We start from the raw sequence: 20,228 nt of genomic DNA on the forward strand, positions 1-20,228 counted from the left end.
TGGCGTTTTCGAAGAGGATAATCGAGGCCTTGAAATTGGGTTTAGGATAATTTTAAGCCTCAAATCTCAATTTGTACTCTCTCACGTTGATGCAGGCCGCGGCATGCAAATTACGAATCATAAGATGGATTAATTATTTAATTTGAGATTGATGGTGTATGTAACCAATAAGACGGATGAATAACAAATGAATGAAGCTTTAATTTATATATCTCTATATTCTCAAAAAAAAATATTAATAATAAATAATAAAATAAAATTTATATAGCTCTACAATTTTAAAAACGAAACCTTGAAGTTTCAACACTGGAAAAAACATTACACAAAATGCAACCGGCTGGCTTCTTAACAATTACAATACGCTACGAATACAATCACATACTCCAACCCCTTTAATGAACAAGCTCAAAACAACAAGCGAACGGTGATTGAATAATTACACACAAGCTATATCTATGATCGATTGTATTATATCACCTCCCTATCGTTTGCGTAAGAGAGTATGAAAATTGAAGAAAATGAAGAACGAACGACTTAAGTTCTAGAGTTTTATCTTTGCCCTTCAAGAGATAATTAGCGGTTCGTGTTGTGCTCCTTCTTCCATTGAATTCGCAGCATTCTTTGATGGCTTTGCATTTCTGTAGATTGCATAGAGCACCAACTGAGCTGTTCCCAGCAAAAATCCCGTCCCATTTGGTACCTATATATATATATAGATAATGAACCACAAAATTAACCAAAAGTACTTATATAATTAACCCAATCATTATTTCCAGCCAATATAAGATTATCTTCCTAACAGAATATTGAATCTCTGTAAGCTTATGAACATTGGCATGGCTATGAAGTAGGAAATAATAATAAGCTGGCATGGGTTGAACCAAGAAAGGTTTTCATTTTCGACTACAATCGGGTTCATAAATAATTAACTTATGAAGCGGAAAATTGTGGGCCAAAAAATTAGGAATCAATTATTCAAAAATAATGGAGGAAGCATCGCAATTGAGGAAAATTTTGGGCGGTTCTCTTGCACTAGTTGAATTTTTCAATGTACATCAACCAATAAATTTGTACACACCGTGTGGTACCCAAAACTCTCTAAAAATTTGACATTGGCAGAACGTGTTGATATGTTTGAGAAAGATAGCATAGAACGAAGATGGAAGGGGGCAGCATTAGCCATTAATGTGGACACTCAATAATTTTGTTTGGACCTTAATGCCACTAGGTGATACGACTAAAATGGACCTACTTGCCCTAGCCATTTAATCCAGTACTGTCTGCTTAGGGTTTTTCAACCGGAGTGTGAGCCCCTTTCAATCAAACTAATAATATTAAAAATAAGACTTTTGTTATATTACATGATCATGTAACATATATGATTATATAGTAATTTTTTGATAAAAATTCAACGGTTGTAGAAATAATATAATTTTATTATTTTATATTTCCACAATCGTTAATTTTTCATCCAACGGTTGCTACATAATTATATGTGTTACATGATTATGCAAATAAAGAAAAATGTAAAAGAGATGAGGATTTTTTTAAAAAAAAAGGAAAAAGAAAAAGCACTTACACCAAGGAAAATATCACGAACAAGCAAAGCATAGAAAGCCCAGATTCCACCGTTCAAGAAAAAGAAGAATGAGAGCATGAATGGCATGAACTCCACACTCTTTGTTGTCACCACTGTTTTCTGTGGATCAAACATGAACCAGCAATTATATGCAGTATTATTATTATGTCATTAAAAAGGAAAAGAAAAAAAAAACATATTGAATGACCAAACAGAACAAATAATAATAATAATAATAATAATAATGTAAGAAAAATCTGACGGCTTAGCTGAGGGCCACTCGATCCCCATGCCCCTCAACGGCCCAACCAATGTCGGTGGCTAGCTATCTTGAAATATGTTGCCATGGCGAGTATGGTTTAGATTTTGCCACCTTTCTTTTTCTTTCTTTCTTTCTTTTTTCAATACATTTTTAAAGGTCAGATTTTGCCACCCTATTAATGAAGACAGGGGTCTTGCCGTAATGTGCCAAATAATTAAATCTTAACCATTTATATATATTTATATGCGTCATTAGATATTTTGAAGTTGAATACACAAGTGAGAGGATCTGGGAAGTGATTAACGCCATCAATCACGTCATTAATCACTTCCATGCCTTGTTATATTAAAGACATACATTATTATTTTATTAGGAGGAAGAAGAAGAGTAGATGAAGAGTTGTCATGACAAGTTCGCATTAAAGAATGCATGGAGAGTTTTGACTCTTAACTCTATAAATTATTATTTATTAGGAAAGATGAAGAAGATGAAGAAGATGAAGAAGATGAAGAAGAGTATCTGTAGCTTATAGAGAAATATATAATTAGTGATCTGGTTACGGCATGAGAATACCGAATATAGAAAGGCTTCTTGTTTTGGAAGAAAAAAGCAAAAGAAATTAACAAGAACAATAATATTGTAGATCTTATCCTGTGAGAAATTAATTAACCAAGAAAAACTAATTAATTAAGAGCAAATTTTAGATTAGGAATTAAGCAGATAATTAATTACCATGGCGGATAGAGGCGATGCATACATAATAATATTGAGGCCGGCACACATAAACCCTATGGCATCAATGCGAGCTTCTCCTTCTAATGCCAAACGAGTCGCTGCAATTGCTGCTCCTAAAAATCCCACATCCAGTATGCCGAAAATAATCGCAGTTTTAGCCTGCAATTATTCCAAAATGCACGCATGGCGTGGGTAATATTTTCTTAGCTCGTGAGAATGATTTTTATATATGATAAATGAAACAATTAACAAGTAGTGAGTGTATATTAGAAAAGAAAAAAGAAAAGAAAAAGTTACCCTCATTGCTTTTGTTGGAGCATATATGAAAAATAAGGTTACATAAACAGCTTCAACTAAAATGCCAAAGCCATTTACAGTGGCGACAAGATAGCTTCCAGGTCTTGTGATTCCGTAATAAGTCCACAGAGATGAATTTAACAAAGTGCAGATATAGGGGAGGCTCTGAAATTCCTCAGTCGATCGATGCTTTATGATTCTCCAAAATGTTCTACTGCTCGTATGCAATTTTCATATATAAAAACTAATTAATTGTGATGCAGTAATATATCTTTATAAATTAAATATGCAATTAATTAGATATAGTGCAGATAAAAGAGATGGGATTTGGTCGATATGATCAAAGACTTACACTGGAGCAAGAAACATGAGCACTGAGATTATGCTGCCTGCAACAAGAAAACAAAAAACTTATAAAGCATGCAAATGTATATATGGCAATGTTTTCTATGTTTGATGTTTAATTTGCTAAAAATTGCATATATAAAGATAGAAATACACACACACACACACTCACCTATTACTCCAACATAAAAACTCAAATCCTTCATGGTTAGAAGAAGAGAAAAGAAAAAATGGTCTTTAGATTAATTTGTATATCAAGAAAGCTTGATGAAAATTAAGCAGAGAGAGAGAGAGAGAGAGAGAATAACAAGTTTTCTTTTGACTTTTGAGTGGTTGTATATAGCCCTCGATAATTAATTTTAATAAAATGCCAAGTGAATATAACTGATATTTTATGTTGGGCCTTTATTCCATTTTGCTTTCGCCTGTGCTTGAGAGATTTTAATTTAATTTTACTCGGCAAAAAAGTAGTGGAGGCCATTATGCTGCCAGAAAAGCTTTTGGAATTTGGCATGTGCTCAATAAACAATTTCTTTTTTTTTTTTTTTATATGAAGAATCCGTATCAATGATATTTCTTGACAGTTTGCTGATACAATTCTTCTTACCTCTAGTCTCTATCTTCCCATTGAAGTTTGAAAGCATAGAAAAATATCACATAATTTTACAGGCGAGAGTGTACTACTGAATTATTAACAAATGATTAATTTTCTCATTAAATTTATAAATTTTACTTAATTTTGAGTCTTTATCCACTTCAAAAAGCACTGATTTGAGCAATATAATACTGTTTAAAACAATCCAATTAATAGTATATATTTGTAGCACCACAATGTTAATTGTAATAACCAAACACATCATTTAATTACTTAAATCAGTATTTTATAAAGTGCAATGTTCGAACTCGGAATTTTTTAACCTAAACACATTTACAAATAGAGAAATAAAACTTGTGAAACCCCATTTTCAAAGTTCTAGCTGAAGTTGGTGTTGTGCGTCTACCCATACATATAATTTGATTGTAGCAACTTACAAATGATACAATCACATCTCCAACAACTGCATGGTCATTGTAACTAAAATCCCCTTTCAATTTAAATGAATCATCCTCATCTTTACAACATCACACGTAGATTCAAGTAAATTAAATAGCAAAAAATAAAAAGAAGTTAAAATTCAAAGGCAGCATATGTTGGGACTGGGACTCACACATTTTGTTCTTCATTATATAATTGAGTAGAGGAAACTATATCTTCACACTAACCAGAAGAGTAGAAATATAGATTGTGTCATACCAAACTTTAGATCTTGTTTGGTTTTGTGGACGGACAACTGTATATCGCTTAAAAGTTACAGCACAAAAGTATTTCATTGTTTTAGTAAACATTTGCAATTATAACTTAGAAGCTAAGTGGATATCTTACTTTTTCATAATGAAAAACTTATAACATTATTATTATTTTTATCAAAATTATTATTTAAAAGTCATATATACTATACATTTTTTATTTATTTTATAGTTCTAACTTTTTTTTTTACAATACCTTAAAAGTTATGATACCTCTCAATCAAACATAATCTTAATCTAAAGTAGTCTCTAATAAAATTTTCATTATTAAATATATATCTATTTTTTAATTGTAATATACATATTAATGTTAAATTATAAAAAAAAAAGTAGTAAAAGTAAATTAAAACTCAAGAAATCATGACAACAAAGTAATATAATTGGTTTTTTTGGGGAGGGCACATCGAAAGTTGGGGTCCCTCCCTCAGGCCTCTCGATTGTCCTCTCCTCAACCACGTGATGCACACGACACATTATTATTTAACAACTTGCAAATTCTTTAAACTCATCCCGTCTTCCTTTTTGTTTTTTTAATATATATATATATATATCAAGAGCCAGGAGTCGATCTATTTTTGAAGGACTTATGAAACTCATGGGTGGCAAAGTGGCGATATACCGTTCTTTATTATTAATTTTATCTAACATCTTCAATTTTTCACATAATGACTTAATTCTTACTCCTTTTTATCAGTTTCACAAATAATACCTTACAATGGATATAAATTTCTTTTATTATTTGTCACATTTTTTTATTTTAAATTTACTAAAAAAAATTCGTTATATTTATGAACTTGTACTGTGCGACAGAAACTGTAGAGCATGTAGTGAACATAACCAAATTCCTTTTTGATGGAATTATTTGATTACAATACGGTGAAATCTCAAATCTCTCTTTACACTCATTCAAACAAATTACTTTGCCATTTTGGCAACAATAATGGAAAAAGGAAAGATCAAGCGAAAGGGACATCACGGCATGTACTCTTCACAGTCTAAGAGTATTTCGACTTGAGTGCTGCTATTTACCTGAATTTTGGCTCCGAATTTGTGCCCCGAAAGCCAAAACACACCGTTTGGTTTGGTAAGGGAAAGTGGAAAGCAAATGAAACCAAATCAACCGGTACGATTTAACTTTCGAAGCACAAATTCGGGATCAAAATTCAGGATAAATAGTTTTTCCCTTTTGACTTACCCACCCCCCTTACCTTTTAAAAAAGAGAAAAAAAAAAGTCACTGCATAGTGACATCATTGTTTGATATTCTTAATTCTTGTTTGCATAAATTATGACCCCTTGACCATGTAATACAAAATTTAATTTCATACAGAACCGTTCATTAACCAAGTTTGGTTCTTTAATGTGAGTGCTGTATGATGTGAGGTAGTTAATGAAGTTTTTTTTTTTAATTCTGTTATACATAAATTGTTAAACATTAACCCACTGAAGCACTTACACATATACTTTAAACTCTCTCTAATATTCGAAGGGTGCCTACTCCACTCACATTTTGTAAAAAAGAAATTGTCTCCACTCAATTAGTTGATAATTGAAGAAGAACTGAAACTAACCCCCATAATACTCTTAGAGGCTCGAAACCTTACACTCAATATTATAAGTGTAAGACTTCGCCTATTAGACCGAAGGCCCGTCGGTGTAGTTAATGAAGTTTGAACTCTCTTTGTTGTGAAAAAAATATCTGTATCTTTTCGGCGTCATTTCCCACACGACAACTCACAATTCAAAAGTGCCTTCCCTTCTTGCTTGCCTCTGTAATCAACACGAGTGTTAGAAAAGTCGTTATAAATTCCATAGATAGCAGGAATTTCACCAGGCTCATATCATCTTTAAGCTCACCTCCGTATAGTCTGTTTATGTTATATGTTTGCTTGATACTTATCGATGTGCTTATGTATGAAACTGAAGTTACTTATGGGTGACAGTATTAGAAAAGGATCATATCCAATTATCCAACAAAATCATAATAATGAAACTTGCTAGTGGTGAATATCAAAATGTCAATAAGAAATTATAAAACCAGGAGCTGGCGTGGCTTTGTGCGTTCTTCAATCAAGTTGACTCAAAACAGTTGAAACTGAAGTTACTTCTTGAATTAGAGAAGTCAAGATTGAAACACAGAGGTGTCTTGCCTACGACATTGACTAGAGACAGCGTTCAATTTCATTTTCCGTTCTTAAATATTGTACAGATCTGCCCTGAAAGTAGAAGGCTAAAACCAACATGAGAAACAAATCCCAGTGCCTTTCCTTCTCTTTTCTGTTCTTCTTCTTCTTCTTTCTCTTCAGCTGTCATCAATCACAAGCCCAACCAAGCACCACAGGCTACACCTGCTCGGCCAACCAGACCACCTATCCATGCCGAACCTATGCTTTCTACCGAGCCTCGGCTCCTGACTTCCTTGACCTGGCTTCCATAGCTGATCTTTTCTCAGTGAGCCGCCGCATGATATCAGAACCCAGCAATATATCCTCCCCATCATCTCCTCTCATCCAAAACCAGCCTCTCTTTGTCCCCATAACATGCTCTTGCAATACTTTAAACCCTTCTCACACCATCTCTTTTGCCAACCTCTCATACACGCTCAAGTCTGGTGACACCTTTTACTCTGTATCCACTAACAAGTACCAGAATCTCACAACCTATCAGTCTGTTGAGGTTGTGAACCCTGCTTTTGTCCCTACCAAACTTGAAGTCGGTGATGTTTTTATCTTTCCGGTCTTTTGCAAGTGTCCTGATCAGACTCAGTTGCGAAACAGAGTGAATTATCTTGTCTCTTATGTGCTGCAGCCTTCTGAAAACTTGTCATCGGTTGCTTCAAGGTTTGGAATTGAAACACAGGCTATAATTGATGTTAATGGCAATAACATTCGGCCATTTGATACCCTATTTGTCCCCGTCGCTCGGCTTCCAGAACTAAAACAGCCTGCTGTTGCTCCTTCCTCCGCACCACCTTCTCGAAAGACTGAAAGAAAATGAGTCATTACAGGTTTGTCAATTGGGTTGGGAATTTGTGGGGCCTCGTTGGTGTTGGTTTTGGTTGCGGGTGTTGGGATTATTTGCTCTTTTAAACATATTAATTTATTTTCTGATTAATAAAATATTTAAAATATTTTTAATTGTATAAATATTTTGATTAAAATTTATTTAATCATATTATATGTATTTATGTGATTATCATGTGAATTTACAGAAGATATAAATACAAGTTAGCTTATGATTAAATAAATTTAGTTCGCAGTTAATAAATAAAGCAAATCATTCAATGAATTCATTACAGTCTATACCTAAATAAAGTTGGACACATATGAAAGTTATTCAAAGGCTAAGAGATTTGTCGAATTAGTTATTAACATTGCAGTTCCTATTGTTTATTATAAAATCATAAATTTCAAAAGATTTAAAATATTTACACATATGAGTCGTATTGTTTTAAATTTTATAAATTTGATCCATTAACTTATTTTGACTATAAAAATGAGTAACATTGTAAGAGCAATGATGTAACATCATGTAAATAATTTTTTTTGACATGTAATGTACATTTAATATAGAATAAATTTATCAAATATATATTAAATATATGAATTATTAACACAATTTATGAATAAAAAACATTTTAGGCTGTAACACTTCATTATTTTATTATCACAAATTTATTATCATACTTCTTTTGAGTGATGATATAGTCACAAATTTTTGTACAAACCTATCTTATACAAACTGATGTGGCATGATAAAATTAGTTGAATTAAATATCTCTTGGTCCACATGATTTATTTTCATTATTTTGTATTTTTATTCAATCAATAAATTAATACTACATCAGTTTGTACAAAATAAGTTTATACAAGAATTTGTACATGTATCATCATTCATTTCATTTTCATTATTAGTTAACATGTTACTTTATCTGTACCCACAATTTATTAGTTTCTATATAAAATACCAACATTGCCTTAAATTTTATAAGAGAAATTTTGAATTTCTAAAAGTGGCCTAATTAATTCATATAGAAAAACAAAGAAAAAAAATAATATAAAAGGAAGTTAGTTAAATTTTTTTTAAAAATAATTCAAAAGCTTATAAACTTTATGTTTCTTAAGAATCATCTGTGTTTTTTGTTTTAAATTTTTAGGTGTGCGAATCTATGTAATAATATTTTATTCTAAATTAAAAGTGATAAAATAATAAGTTTATTAGTTTTTACGTGCTCTTCTAAATGCAAGTGACTTTTTTTTTTTGGCAAACAATAATAAACCAACGTAAAAGATTTCTACCATGATGTTTTGTATTCCACGGTTGTGTCCGTTGCAATCGGCCTTTTGTGATGGTAATAAGCCGTCACAAAAGGTCGTATTTCTTTATAGTAATTAATTAGGTGCTTATTCTCTTCGAATGTCATTTTATCCTAATTGGGACTTATATGTAAAAATATAAAATTTTAGTCCTTTTTTTTAATTTTACAAAAATATGAGGGACTGTCAGATAATTAAACTGCAAAAAAGGACAAAAGGTTATGATATGTTGCAACTAGAGCTGACAAAATTTGACACGACCTGATTACTCGACACGAACACGACACCAATAAATGGGTATGGGTCGTCGAATTTAACACGATTATTAAATGGGTCGGATTCGGGTCGACACGATTTTTTTCCGTGTCGGGTTAGGGTTAAAATTCTTGACTCATTTACCCGATTAATGACCCGATTATATTTTTTATTTTAAAATAATTTGCTGATTCTTGTCATCAAAACTCAAATATTAGAGATGATTTTTTTTATTCTTTAAAAGGATGAATATAGACATAATATTTTATTTATAAAATTTTAAATACATTTAGAGCTTTAATAGTGTAAATGTATAAAATATTGGTAGACATGTATATTTTATAATATTGATATATAATATTATTTACATATATATAATTAAAACCTCAATAGTGTGTGTAATATTTTAGTAGATATGTATATTTTATAATATTGATAAATTATGTATGTATGTATGTATGGATGGATGGATGGATGTATGTATGTATGTGCATACATATGTATGATAAAGTGTAAATATTTGATGTAACTTTTGTTTAATATATAGATATTAAGCGGGTTATTGGGTAACCCGATTATTTTTTCGTGTCGGGTTTGGGTCTCAATAGTTTGACACGATTATTAAATGGGTCGGGTTTGGATCGACCTAAATTTGACACGACACGAACACGATCCGATGACCCGTTTTGCCAGCTCTAGTTGCAACCACATAGTTTTATTTTATCCCCTCTTTGACAACGTGTAACAAGCATATCATAGAAAATTAGAAATTGTATGGGGAACTTCTTGATGTCCTTTAAATTATTTGAATGTGTGTGTTAAGTCATAAGGAATTTTTTCTTTTTCTTACAATTTTGTTGATAAATGTAAACAATCATATAATCTTGCAATTAGAAGTTTAGAACAATGGCATCCATTGTTGATAAAATAACAAAAGAACAGTTAACACCGTGGGTACTGGATAGGAACTTTGCTTAAGATATTTTTATTATATTTTTCAAGAACGAAAAGTCTTGATCCAAAAGGATTGCTAAAAAAAAATAATAATAATAATAATTAAGGACGAACAGTCAAATGAGATTAATTTATAAGGACTTTTGCAATGCACTTCAATCAATTAACTAATTGTGTTGAAGTTCCGATCTCCTGTGGCAACAAATACTCACAAAATTCGAATTTTGTGATTAATTATTAATTGCTTAATTGCATTCAAATAATATGACAACTTTTCAAACAAGTGAAACAAAACTAATGGGATTGGAGAACTTTCGTGTCCACATAGCTCTTGCTTCAGTGATTAAATTGCTTATCTTTAATTCGTGGCATGCATTTCCATTCTACCACAGATTCTCATTACTGTATTTTTTTTTAACTCTTCTTTTTTCCCTTTAATAAGATTTCGCACATTTATTTATTTATTTTTCTAAAAAAAGTCTGATGAAAAAAAAAAGACATAAAATCTTTATTAAAAGTGATAATAATAAGAAAATAAGAATGTAACATTGCCTTTAGACTGCCTATAGGACATTTTTAACATAGAAATGTTTATATAACATAATTTATTATCACATAAATTATTTGGATCCTGCCGAGCATATCTCATCTGGGAATTGAAAAGAGAAAGCAGCACAGCAGAAAGAAAAATGTTCTGAAATTGTTCCCTAAGTTCAACAACCAACAAACAAAGCAAAGTTTTATCTTATAATTTAGACTTGGCTTGTTCCACCGGAGCACTCTGCAAAGAATCAACAAACAAATTATGAGTGAGCAGGCAGGCACAATGTGGGGAAAAAAATTAAAAGCAAAAACGTGAAAAATTTTGCATGCCAGAAAAATGTGTTGTCGTTGTATGGTGGATAGAAGAAGATCAGAGCTCACGGGTCAATTTCATATCATTATTTGCCTGGAGTTGAAACAAATGGATGGTTTTGGCCACCCAGTTTTGCTTTTTTAAGGGAAAGGGTACCAAAACCAAGTGGTTCTCAAAAATTTGTGGTCCATAAGGACCCATCAGAATATCCCACTTCATGAGAATCATAACACAAGACATCAAAGTGACCCACTTCATTTGACAACTTGCTTTTTCAAGGGGTCGTGTCTAACGCAAACCATAACTTTTTATCATGGTGCAGCTGCCCGAGATGGGCCATGCAGCAGTGGGTCCTGAATATTTTGTGATGTACCGCGTAATATTTCGTGGATTCATCATTGCAACTATATATGTCGAAAAGGGTAAACTTCAAGTCACTCTTTCGGGGGAATAACAATCTTTAATATATTCTTTAAAAGTACGAAAACTTCAATTCCTTCCATTTTCATTTAGAAGATGATGACAATTAAGAGTCAGATTAATGACTTTTTTTTAATTTCTTAATAATAAATGCGAGTAAATTGAAGATTTTCATTCTAAATAAGAAAATAATAGTTTCAGATTTCTTACCAGAGTAGCTCCCCTGGCAGCTCTTTCAGCCAAGAAAGCACATGGCTTAAAAAATTCTCCGTACAAGCTTGACCATTCCTCCAATCGTGAGTAAATGTACTTCGATCCAAGAGAGTCGGCCCAGAACATGATTCCTCCCCTGATTAAAATAGCAGAGCAAGTTCTTAAAGCATGAACTGGATTGAAATAACCCTCTATGAATAAAAGTTACAAACCTGTAAACTGGAAAACCCATGCCCATAACAGACGCAATGTCAAGGTCAGCTGCCTTGACTGCAATACCTTCAGCAAAGACAAGACAGGCCTCATTCACCACCGGAAAGAATATCATCTCCACAATATCCTTCTCAGATAATTTTGCAAACTGTACAAGATTCAATGACAAAGAATATGTGAAAGAGTTCCATATTACATACTCATAATCATACTCTGCTGTTCCTGATTTCAATCATTTGTGGTTTAGTATTAAATTTAATTCCAGCTCCAAGAACAGTAAGTGGGAAGACACCAGTGCAACAAAGTTTCGAATAGCCAGTGAGAAAGAAAGAAGGGACCTTAGGGTTAATGGCAACACCAGACATGCTCCTAGCCTTCTCAATGAATTTCTTTACTTCAGGATCTGGGCTAGCTTTTCGTCTCTCATCATACAAATAGAAACCTTTGCGAGTGGTTTCACCTGAAAGAAGTTCATAACAGACACTTAGAAGTCTATTTGGAAGTTAAATAGAAGTTGATTAATGGTAAATTGCCAGCTCCCACAGTTCAACAGCCAAATTTCTACCTGCTCTCTTATCCTCTTGCATAATTGGGATAATCATTGATTTATAGGTTCGCTCCGGGAAATTCTCAATAAATTGCGTGCCAGTTGCAATTGCCACCCCAAAACCAACCAGGTCTGCCAATCTGCATTGAAATAAATGAAATATGAAGCCCATTCAGGAGACGTCAAATGTTTCAAAACCAGCAGTGAGAAGAAAATCACCAATCACATATTGAATATGTATTATATACCTGAATGGGCCCATCGGCATTCCAAACTTGGTAATTGCCCTATCAATCTGATAGAGATCTGTACCATGTTCAACAAGCAAAAAGGCAGCCTGTGTGTACGGGAAGAACATCCTATTGACAGCAAAGCCTGTGCAATTACCAACCACAATTGGAGTCTTTTTAATCTTTTTCCCAATATCTAGTAAGTCCACAATTACTTGGGGAGAAGTCTGGTTGGTACGAACAATTTCCAGGAGTGGCATGACATGAGCCGGACTGCATCGGAAGCACATTTCAATCCTTGGGTCAATATAAGAAGGCAGGAGAGAGAAGAATGACAACTTTACAGTGGATACTACCTAAAGAAATGGGCACCAACAATTCGATCCTTTGAATTGGTCCTCTCACCAATCAAGTTCAAGTCAATTGTTGAAGTGTTAGATGCAAGTATGCAATGTGGCAGACAGTATTTCTCAAGATCAGCAAAGATTTGTTGCTTCAAAGAAACATTTTCAATAACGGCCTGTTCCAAAAGCATCAACCAAAAATAATAGAGACAAGACCCATTAAACTTCTGATAATAAACAATTACAAGGGTATAGTAAACCAACACGTATTTTGAACTACCTCTATGACCATGTCCACATCTTTAAAGCTTTCATAGTCTAGAACTCCCTTAAGAAGAGACATGGTTTTTTCAAACTTTTCTTGAGTCATCTTTCCTTTCTTGACACGGCTTTGGAGATTGGCTGAAGAGGGAACAAAAAATGAATGAAAAAATATTATTGAGAAAACAAATGAAAATTGGATATATGACACTATAATACAAGGATAATATAAGGCAGTGCCTCACCTCTGACTCTACCAATCCCAGCCTCCAGAAATTTTTCATTTACTTCTTTCAGGATAACAGGATAATTACTAAGAATCAATGCAGTAGCTATTCCAGAGCCCATTAATCCTCCACCAAGAATGGCAACCTTTTTCACTCGTCTCGGGGCCAAACCAAGATCAGTTACCCCAGGAACCTATCCATTGTTAAGAGCCAAGTGTTAGCACTGTTGAAAGGTCAAAACATTGACACTAGGATCAGTTAAGCATGAAACAAGATTGGAACTTGAATAAAACAGAGACTTATTGCCAATGATTTAAGGATGAACTACAGAAATCTAGCAGTGAAACCCATTTAAACCTTTGAGGTCCCACGTTGAGCAAAGAAAATGTGGACCAAGCTTTTGCAGGTCTCAGAACGAAGAAGTTTTTGAAAATCTTCAGCTTCCTGAAAGTAAAAATGTTTTCACCAGACAATTCCATGTTAGCTGTAACTTTAAAGGAAGCAAAAAATGATGGAGACAGATTAGTACCTTCTGAAGTCCGGCCCGTGGACCAGACACAACACCCGCTTCAACAACATCAATGCAAACTATCGGATGAGTCAGGTTTGGAGCCTGCTTCCTGGCCTGAGCCCTAGCAAACTTGAAGATCTCCCTTGCCTCCCCAAGGGGCTCTATCTTGTCAGTTTTATAAAGAGTAGCAACCCATGGTCTTCGGTGCTCCAAGATATCCAGGGCCCACTGACGGGCTATGCTTACCAACTGATCAGGAGCAACGACAGCATCCACAAGTCCCAAAGAATGAGCTTCCTCCCCTTTAACTGGTTTTGACGTCTATTTAGACGCAGGGAAGATGGATAAGTTAATTGAAAAGTTTACAACAATCATGTTGAAATATCCCACGCAATAATTCAAGCAAGAGAAAGAATTAGCCAAAACATACCAACATCATTTCAAGGGACTTTGCAAGACCAACAAGACGTGGAAGTCGCTGTGTGCCTGAGCAAATATCAGGAGCATAAGAGTTGCAATAGCAAAGGAATGGACAAATTATTCAGCTATGTCAAATAACACCAACTATTCACATTTAACATCATAAAATTGCAGATAACTTTGTAAAAGATAACTTTGCTACCTGTTATACTACACAGTAAAAAAAACCCCATTTGTCGACTACATATCCCATTTGTACATTGATCAACAAACTTTAGCCCAAGCTAATATTAGTTATGATCCTCAAAAGAGTATCATAGAGGCATCTTTCAATAGACACGCGTGCCAATCGAGTTTAGAATAGCAGCAAGCAATGTAGTTCTAAAAAATGAATCATAAACCATATGACAATATTATGCCTGATCCAGAACAATAATGGGTGTATCTGTGTGCATATGCATGTGTATAATAGCATTTGGCTCACATGAAACAGTACAGCTCCTGCCATCTAAATTACACAAAATATTAACTGCCGCAACTAAGCTTTATTTCCAAACTGGTGGGGTATTAGATGCCATTTTCCCCCCCCCCTTTTATAGAGAAATAAACGATCATGGATAAGTTTGCCTAATTAGATTCCTAGAAAAAAGAACTGGAATCCCACATCATTTGAAAGATATCTAGTCTAAATCACCTTCTGCTCCATTTAATGGATAAAATATTGCATTGAATATTGAAGCTAGTAGAATATAATTCAATTCAACTGAATTGTACAACAGAAACAGAGATGAAAACCTTCAGGCAGAATCTCTAGTTCTTCTCATAAAAATTCCTAGTCAGAATCTCTAGTTCTTACAAAGCGCAATGAGAACCACATAATTATCCACATTCAAATCAAATAAATCATACCTCCAAATCCAGGAATAAGTCCAAGTTGAAGTTCAGGAAGGCCTAATTGTGCAGAAGGTGCAGATATCCGTGCGTGACAGGCCTGATAGACCAGAAAAATAAGGTCGTCTCATAAAATTAAGTAGAATACCAAGCGGTCCAAAAGATTTGCTGATACATACCATTGCAACCTCCAATCCTCCACCCAAGGCAAGGCCATCAATGGCAGCCACTGAAGGTTTTCTCCCACCTGGAAATTAAAAATTAAATAACCAATCTACATAAGCACAACTTACCAGAGAGCTTTCAAACAGGAATATACCTTCTACAGTGTCGGTCAAAATTTCTACTGAAATATAACCAGGTTTTGGTTCTGCCACTGAAAAATGGTTAAGGAAACGTTATTGAAGCATGTATTACCAGAATATATATATAAGCAGGTAAAATGAAAAAATAATCTACAAATAAACATACACTGTCCCCCTTGAAGTCCTCCGAATGATGTAATATCAAATCCACCAGAAAATTTACCCTTGGCACCTGCTCCATGAAATAAGATATTAGGTTCACAAAACATTGATCTGCATGGATAGCTAGAGAGATAACGACAACATAATATCTCCATATAAGCTGTTTTCTTTGTACTCACCTGTAACAACAATCGCCTTGACATCATCTCTGCGTAAGGCTTGCTCGTAGTTCTCTTTCAAACTGAATAACACTGAATATATATATATATATATAGAGAGAGAGAGAGAGAGAGTGAGAGAGAGAGATGAGTTACACAATTTATCACAATTATTACTAATACAACGTTCTTTTTAAAAAATATTAACAACAATGATTTTTGAAGAAAAAAAAAAACTGTCCAGATGATTCAAGGGGCTAGCAGCTGCAAAATTTAAAGTTGAAATGGGATCCAATTCTAATCTATAGTCAATCTCCTGAACTACGATTTGATTTTTTTTTTTTTGGTCTATTTCTGAACTAAATCAAAGACCAAAGGGGAGAATTTCAGCCTCCACCAAAATTGTTGCTATTCTCAAGTGAAATCAATAACAAGCATAACACGGCTCCGCACTGCACTCAAATTTTTTCAAGCAAAATGAATCGTTTAATATTTTGGAACAATTTACAACAACATCAATAATAACCCGTGAGACAAAAACAGCAAATCAAAGCTATTACGCCAAATGGGTATATAAATATACAAAAAGAAACACAAAACAAATCAAACAACCCAGCCAACCAAAAATATAAGGGAAAAAAGAAAAGAAAAATATTAAGATCTAAAATATAATAGAAAAAAAAGTTACCATCAAGAGAGAGAGAATTGACAGGAGGATTGATGATGGTGATGATAGCAACCCCATCAGCTCCAACCTCCAAAGTTGTTCTTCCTTTGGTGCCGCTAGCCATCAGTCCAGTCTCTTTTGAATTTTTTTTTTTTTCCAAATTTGTTTTGGGTTTCGGTTTTTATATCGAATTGGAAATCTTTGTGTTGTGTTTTATATATTTAATGTATGGTGGTCCAATTGTAGGTGTCGTGTTTAAGCTGACACAATAAGCTCGAGAGGGAAGAGGTAGATTATGAGGACGATGATGATGCTGTAATTACATCATCATATCATCATTTATTATTATTATTTGGATGAGGATTGCTCATTTAACATGCCCACTCCCGCTCGCGGGAAGCAACAACACGCTCCAATTATCTTGGTTTACGCTGTGAGCGGGATTTCAACCTCACTTTTGAAATTTCTTTTGTTCAGCCAATTCTTATAATTTAAAGGGAAATTATTTCTGCAATACCTTTCGGTCCTTTCTTTTGTTATATATACATTAAATTATTATAAAATTTTGACATGTATTTTGTATTATTTTTATTTTTAAATTTGTATTAATTAATTATTTTTATATTGAAAATAACTATTTTACCTAAATGAATTAAAAAACTATTTTATCCTATAAAATTTTAAAAAATAAAAATATAATTACAACGATACCCCTAAATTTAATAAAATAAATAAATCTCAAAATCTAAGATGATAATTTTTAAATGAAATTATATTATAAAAAATAACATCTTGTAATTATAAATTTTTGAAATTATAATTTTATTTAATTTTTGTAATTAAATTAAGTATAAGGAAGTTTACAAAAATTAACATGACGACAAAAGCTCCGTATAATTATTATAAACTTCCCTACAAATAATATCAAGCACTTCCCCATACAAATAAAATAAAATTATGATTACAAAAAATTAATATGATAATTTTTAAATGAAATTATAACTATAAAAAATTAACATATTGGATTAAAGATTTATTTCTTTTTTTAAACTCAGGGATATTCTTATAATTATATTTTTTTTATTTTTTAAAATTTTGTAGAATAAAATGGTCTTTAATTCATTTAGGGATAAAATAGTCATTTTTCAGTATCAAAGTGGTTAATCGATACAAATTCAAAAATAAAGGTGGTGCAAAGCATACATCAAAAATTTGTGATGGTTAGATGTACATATGACAAAAGAAAAATAGTGCAGAGATAATTTTTCTAATTTTAAACCAACAATATGCGCAGCTAAAAGACTTATACTAAGATCTTTTAACAAGTTGCCATTTCGGTTCTAGTCGAATTTATTGTTGCGTTTTGACTTTTTTACGATTCCTAAATTAGTATGATTTAATTTAATAAATCACTATTGTTAAAAATATAGAAAGAGATTTAAGTTTTTTCATATGTTTACTTGAACAAAATTTTCTTTCAAATATTTGGAGGCCTAATTATCCATTTTGAGTTTTAATATTTAATTTATATTATAACATATCTGTTTAGGTAAGATTCAGTTTTCACTTTAATGTAAAATCTTAAGTGAAACAACAAAAAATGTCAATATTCTATTTTAAGTATCTTCTAAGTTTATAATTTGGCAATATTGATATAAAAATAATTATATAACTACTAGTATATAGTCTAAATAATTGTGAATAGAGTGATGTGACATAAAATGATTGGTTGAAAAGTTATAACAACTAATAAAAAATAGGATTTGACTACCTTACGTACAACCTCTCACACAACTAAGCCGTGAGCTCCACTAGGGCCCACCGCTGATAGAGAGAGTTGTATCTTACGTTAAATGTAAGGTAGCAGCTCCTTAAAAATTATTTTATGGGCCGTAAAATACTTTTATCTAACCAATCATTGCATGTTGTATTATTTGATGCATTTTTTATTTGTACAAATTGTTTGTAAATTGTAATCGTATAATTAATATTAGAGTAATAATATAGTCACAAACTCTCGTATAAATTTATTTTATACAAACAGATGTAGCATGATAAAATTGGTTGAATTAAATATCTCTTGGTTCATATGATTTATTTTTATTATTTTGTATTTTCATTCAACTAATGAATTAATATCAAATCAATTTATACAAAATAAATTTGTATAAGAGTTTATGACTGTATCATCACTCTTAATGTTAATATACCATGATAGAAAATGACTTATTTAGTTTGAAAACTACTTTTCTTTCCACATGGGTAGCTTTACAAATCTTTCAATGTGAATGTGTTGGGGGATTTTTTATTATTATTTTGAGAATCTAATTTATTTTGAGCTTAAATATTCAAGCCACCTCATCACAACACCTTTTTTTTTTAACTTAGAATTTTCACGTACAATGTAAATCCCAATAAATTATAATTTGTATTAAAGAAACATAAAGTTCAAGAGGTAAATTTTTCATATCATGATTAGAACATGATTTATTATGTATATATTAATTTTTTTATAATACGGTTGATCAAGGTTTATTCATTGTTAATTTGTGATAAAATATTAATTTTGTAACAAACGAGTTGACAACGCAGAACACGAGCGGGAGAAATTTTAGAATACATTTGTTGTATTACAATCAATTAATACATATATGACATGTGTAATTGAGTTTAATATAACCACCACTTATATGATAATTTATAAAATAAATACACATATATCATAATATTATTTATTGTTGTATAACTGACATAGTAAAACAAATGTATTATAAAATTTCTCCACGAGCGGATCGTGTCGTTTACAATTAGCGCGCGCGTCAAGGAAGAAGTTTGTTGTATCAAAATAAAACAATTTTTTCTCGAAACTTTCAATTTCGTGATCGTGTTCTGCAACGGCAAGCCACGTAATGGATATGATGTGATAATTTTACATTGCTGGGCCCGATTGAGACCCGCGGGGCCACTTTATCCTACGTGTCATTGAATTATTGGTTTCAATGTAGGCGGTCGGTTGAGGACGTATGTAGGTTCATGGAGGGTTGAGAAGCGCCGGAGATGCGATTTCTGACAAATCCGAAGTTCACACAATACAATGTTATCGTTTTTAACGATTTTATCACTTTCGCAATCGACTTGTTTGTTTCGTGGGAAAGTAATGTGAGGGAGAAAATGAAAGGAAAGAAAGAGACTTGCTCGTTTTGACTATGTAGCCGATATATATCATCTCCTAAGATGGATGATTAGAAAATAAAAATACTTGTCGCTATTAAATGTTTGATACTGGTAGAAGATTTGGAAGCCAATTATTTCCTTTTAAGAAATCTTATTAATTTTTCAAGATATTTATCCAATGATTGATATCCCTCTCCTCTCCACATAACTCTTAAAAATAATGCTGATTATTGAAAGCATTTTTTCTTTTTATATATATATAAAAAACCTTTAAAAGGCATATCAGTTAAATTTAATTTTAACACATGTTTAAAATAGATTTTCTTCAAAAAGTCAATGAATGTGCATCAGCGGAGATTTTTTTTTTTTTTCTTCAAATAGAGGGCAAGTATTGGGCATTGGCATGGGGGGGACAAAATTTTCTTCTAACGTTGCGAAAGGGATTGTGGCTATTTTATAGTTGTATTATGAGTAAAAATTGTATTATAATATTAAAAATACTGATAACTAAATATTAAAACATATTGGCATGATAAATTT

The 20,228-nt window shown here is 32.3% G+C and overlaps 3 protein-coding genes across 3 annotated transcripts; 1 reads left to right on the top strand and 2 right to left on the bottom strand.

The window, feature by feature from the left end:
* Positions 1–219: 219 nt before the first annotated feature.
* LOC102609435 (bidirectional sugar transporter SWEET17) lies at positions 220–3,568 on the bottom strand. The gene is made up of 6 exons (XM_006488989.4): positions 3,391–3,568; positions 3,226–3,262; positions 2,874–3,087; positions 2,574–2,735; positions 1,580–1,699; positions 220–700 (listed from the first exon to the last, which is right to left on the bottom strand). Exons 1-6 carry the CDS (start codon positions 3,422–3,424, stop codon positions 563–565), a joined length of 705 nt encoding a protein of 234 aa, XP_006489052.1. The 5' UTR covers positions 3,425–3,568; the 3' UTR covers positions 220–562.
* Positions 3,569–6,805: 3,237 nt separating this feature from the next.
* Positions 6,806–7,561, top strand: LOC107178387 (serine/threonine receptor-like kinase NFP). Its single transcript, XM_015533516.2, has one exon. The coding sequence runs from the start codon at positions 6,806–6,808 to the stop codon at positions 7,559–7,561; it is 756 nt and encodes a 251-aa protein (XP_015389002.2).
* Positions 7,562–10,573: 3,012 nt separating this feature from the next.
* LOC102609147 (peroxisomal fatty acid beta-oxidation multifunctional protein MFP2) lies at positions 10,574–16,793 on the bottom strand. The gene is made up of 18 exons (XM_052439200.1): positions 16,536–16,793; positions 15,869–15,940; positions 15,694–15,759; positions 15,542–15,598; positions 15,402–15,469; positions 15,241–15,322; positions 14,342–14,397; positions 13,930–14,232; positions 13,758–13,844; positions 13,419–13,593; positions 13,193–13,314; positions 12,925–13,088; positions 12,587–12,841; positions 12,357–12,478; positions 12,130–12,251; positions 11,791–11,939; positions 11,576–11,714; positions 10,574–10,870 (listed from the first exon to the last, which is right to left on the bottom strand). The coding sequence occupies exons 1-18, from the start codon at positions 16,636–16,638 to the stop codon at positions 10,835–10,837; spliced, it is 2,178 nt and encodes a 725-aa protein (XP_052295160.1). The 5' UTR covers positions 16,639–16,793; the 3' UTR covers positions 10,574–10,834.
* Positions 16,794–20,228: the final 3,435 nt, after the last annotated feature.

Source organism: Citrus sinensis, chromosome 1 (genome assembly GCF_022201045.2).
Source record: "Citrus sinensis cultivar Valencia sweet orange chromosome 1, DVS_A1.0, whole genome shotgun sequence".
NCBI classification, from domain to species: Eukaryota; Viridiplantae; Streptophyta; class Magnoliopsida; order Sapindales; family Rutaceae; genus Citrus; species Citrus sinensis.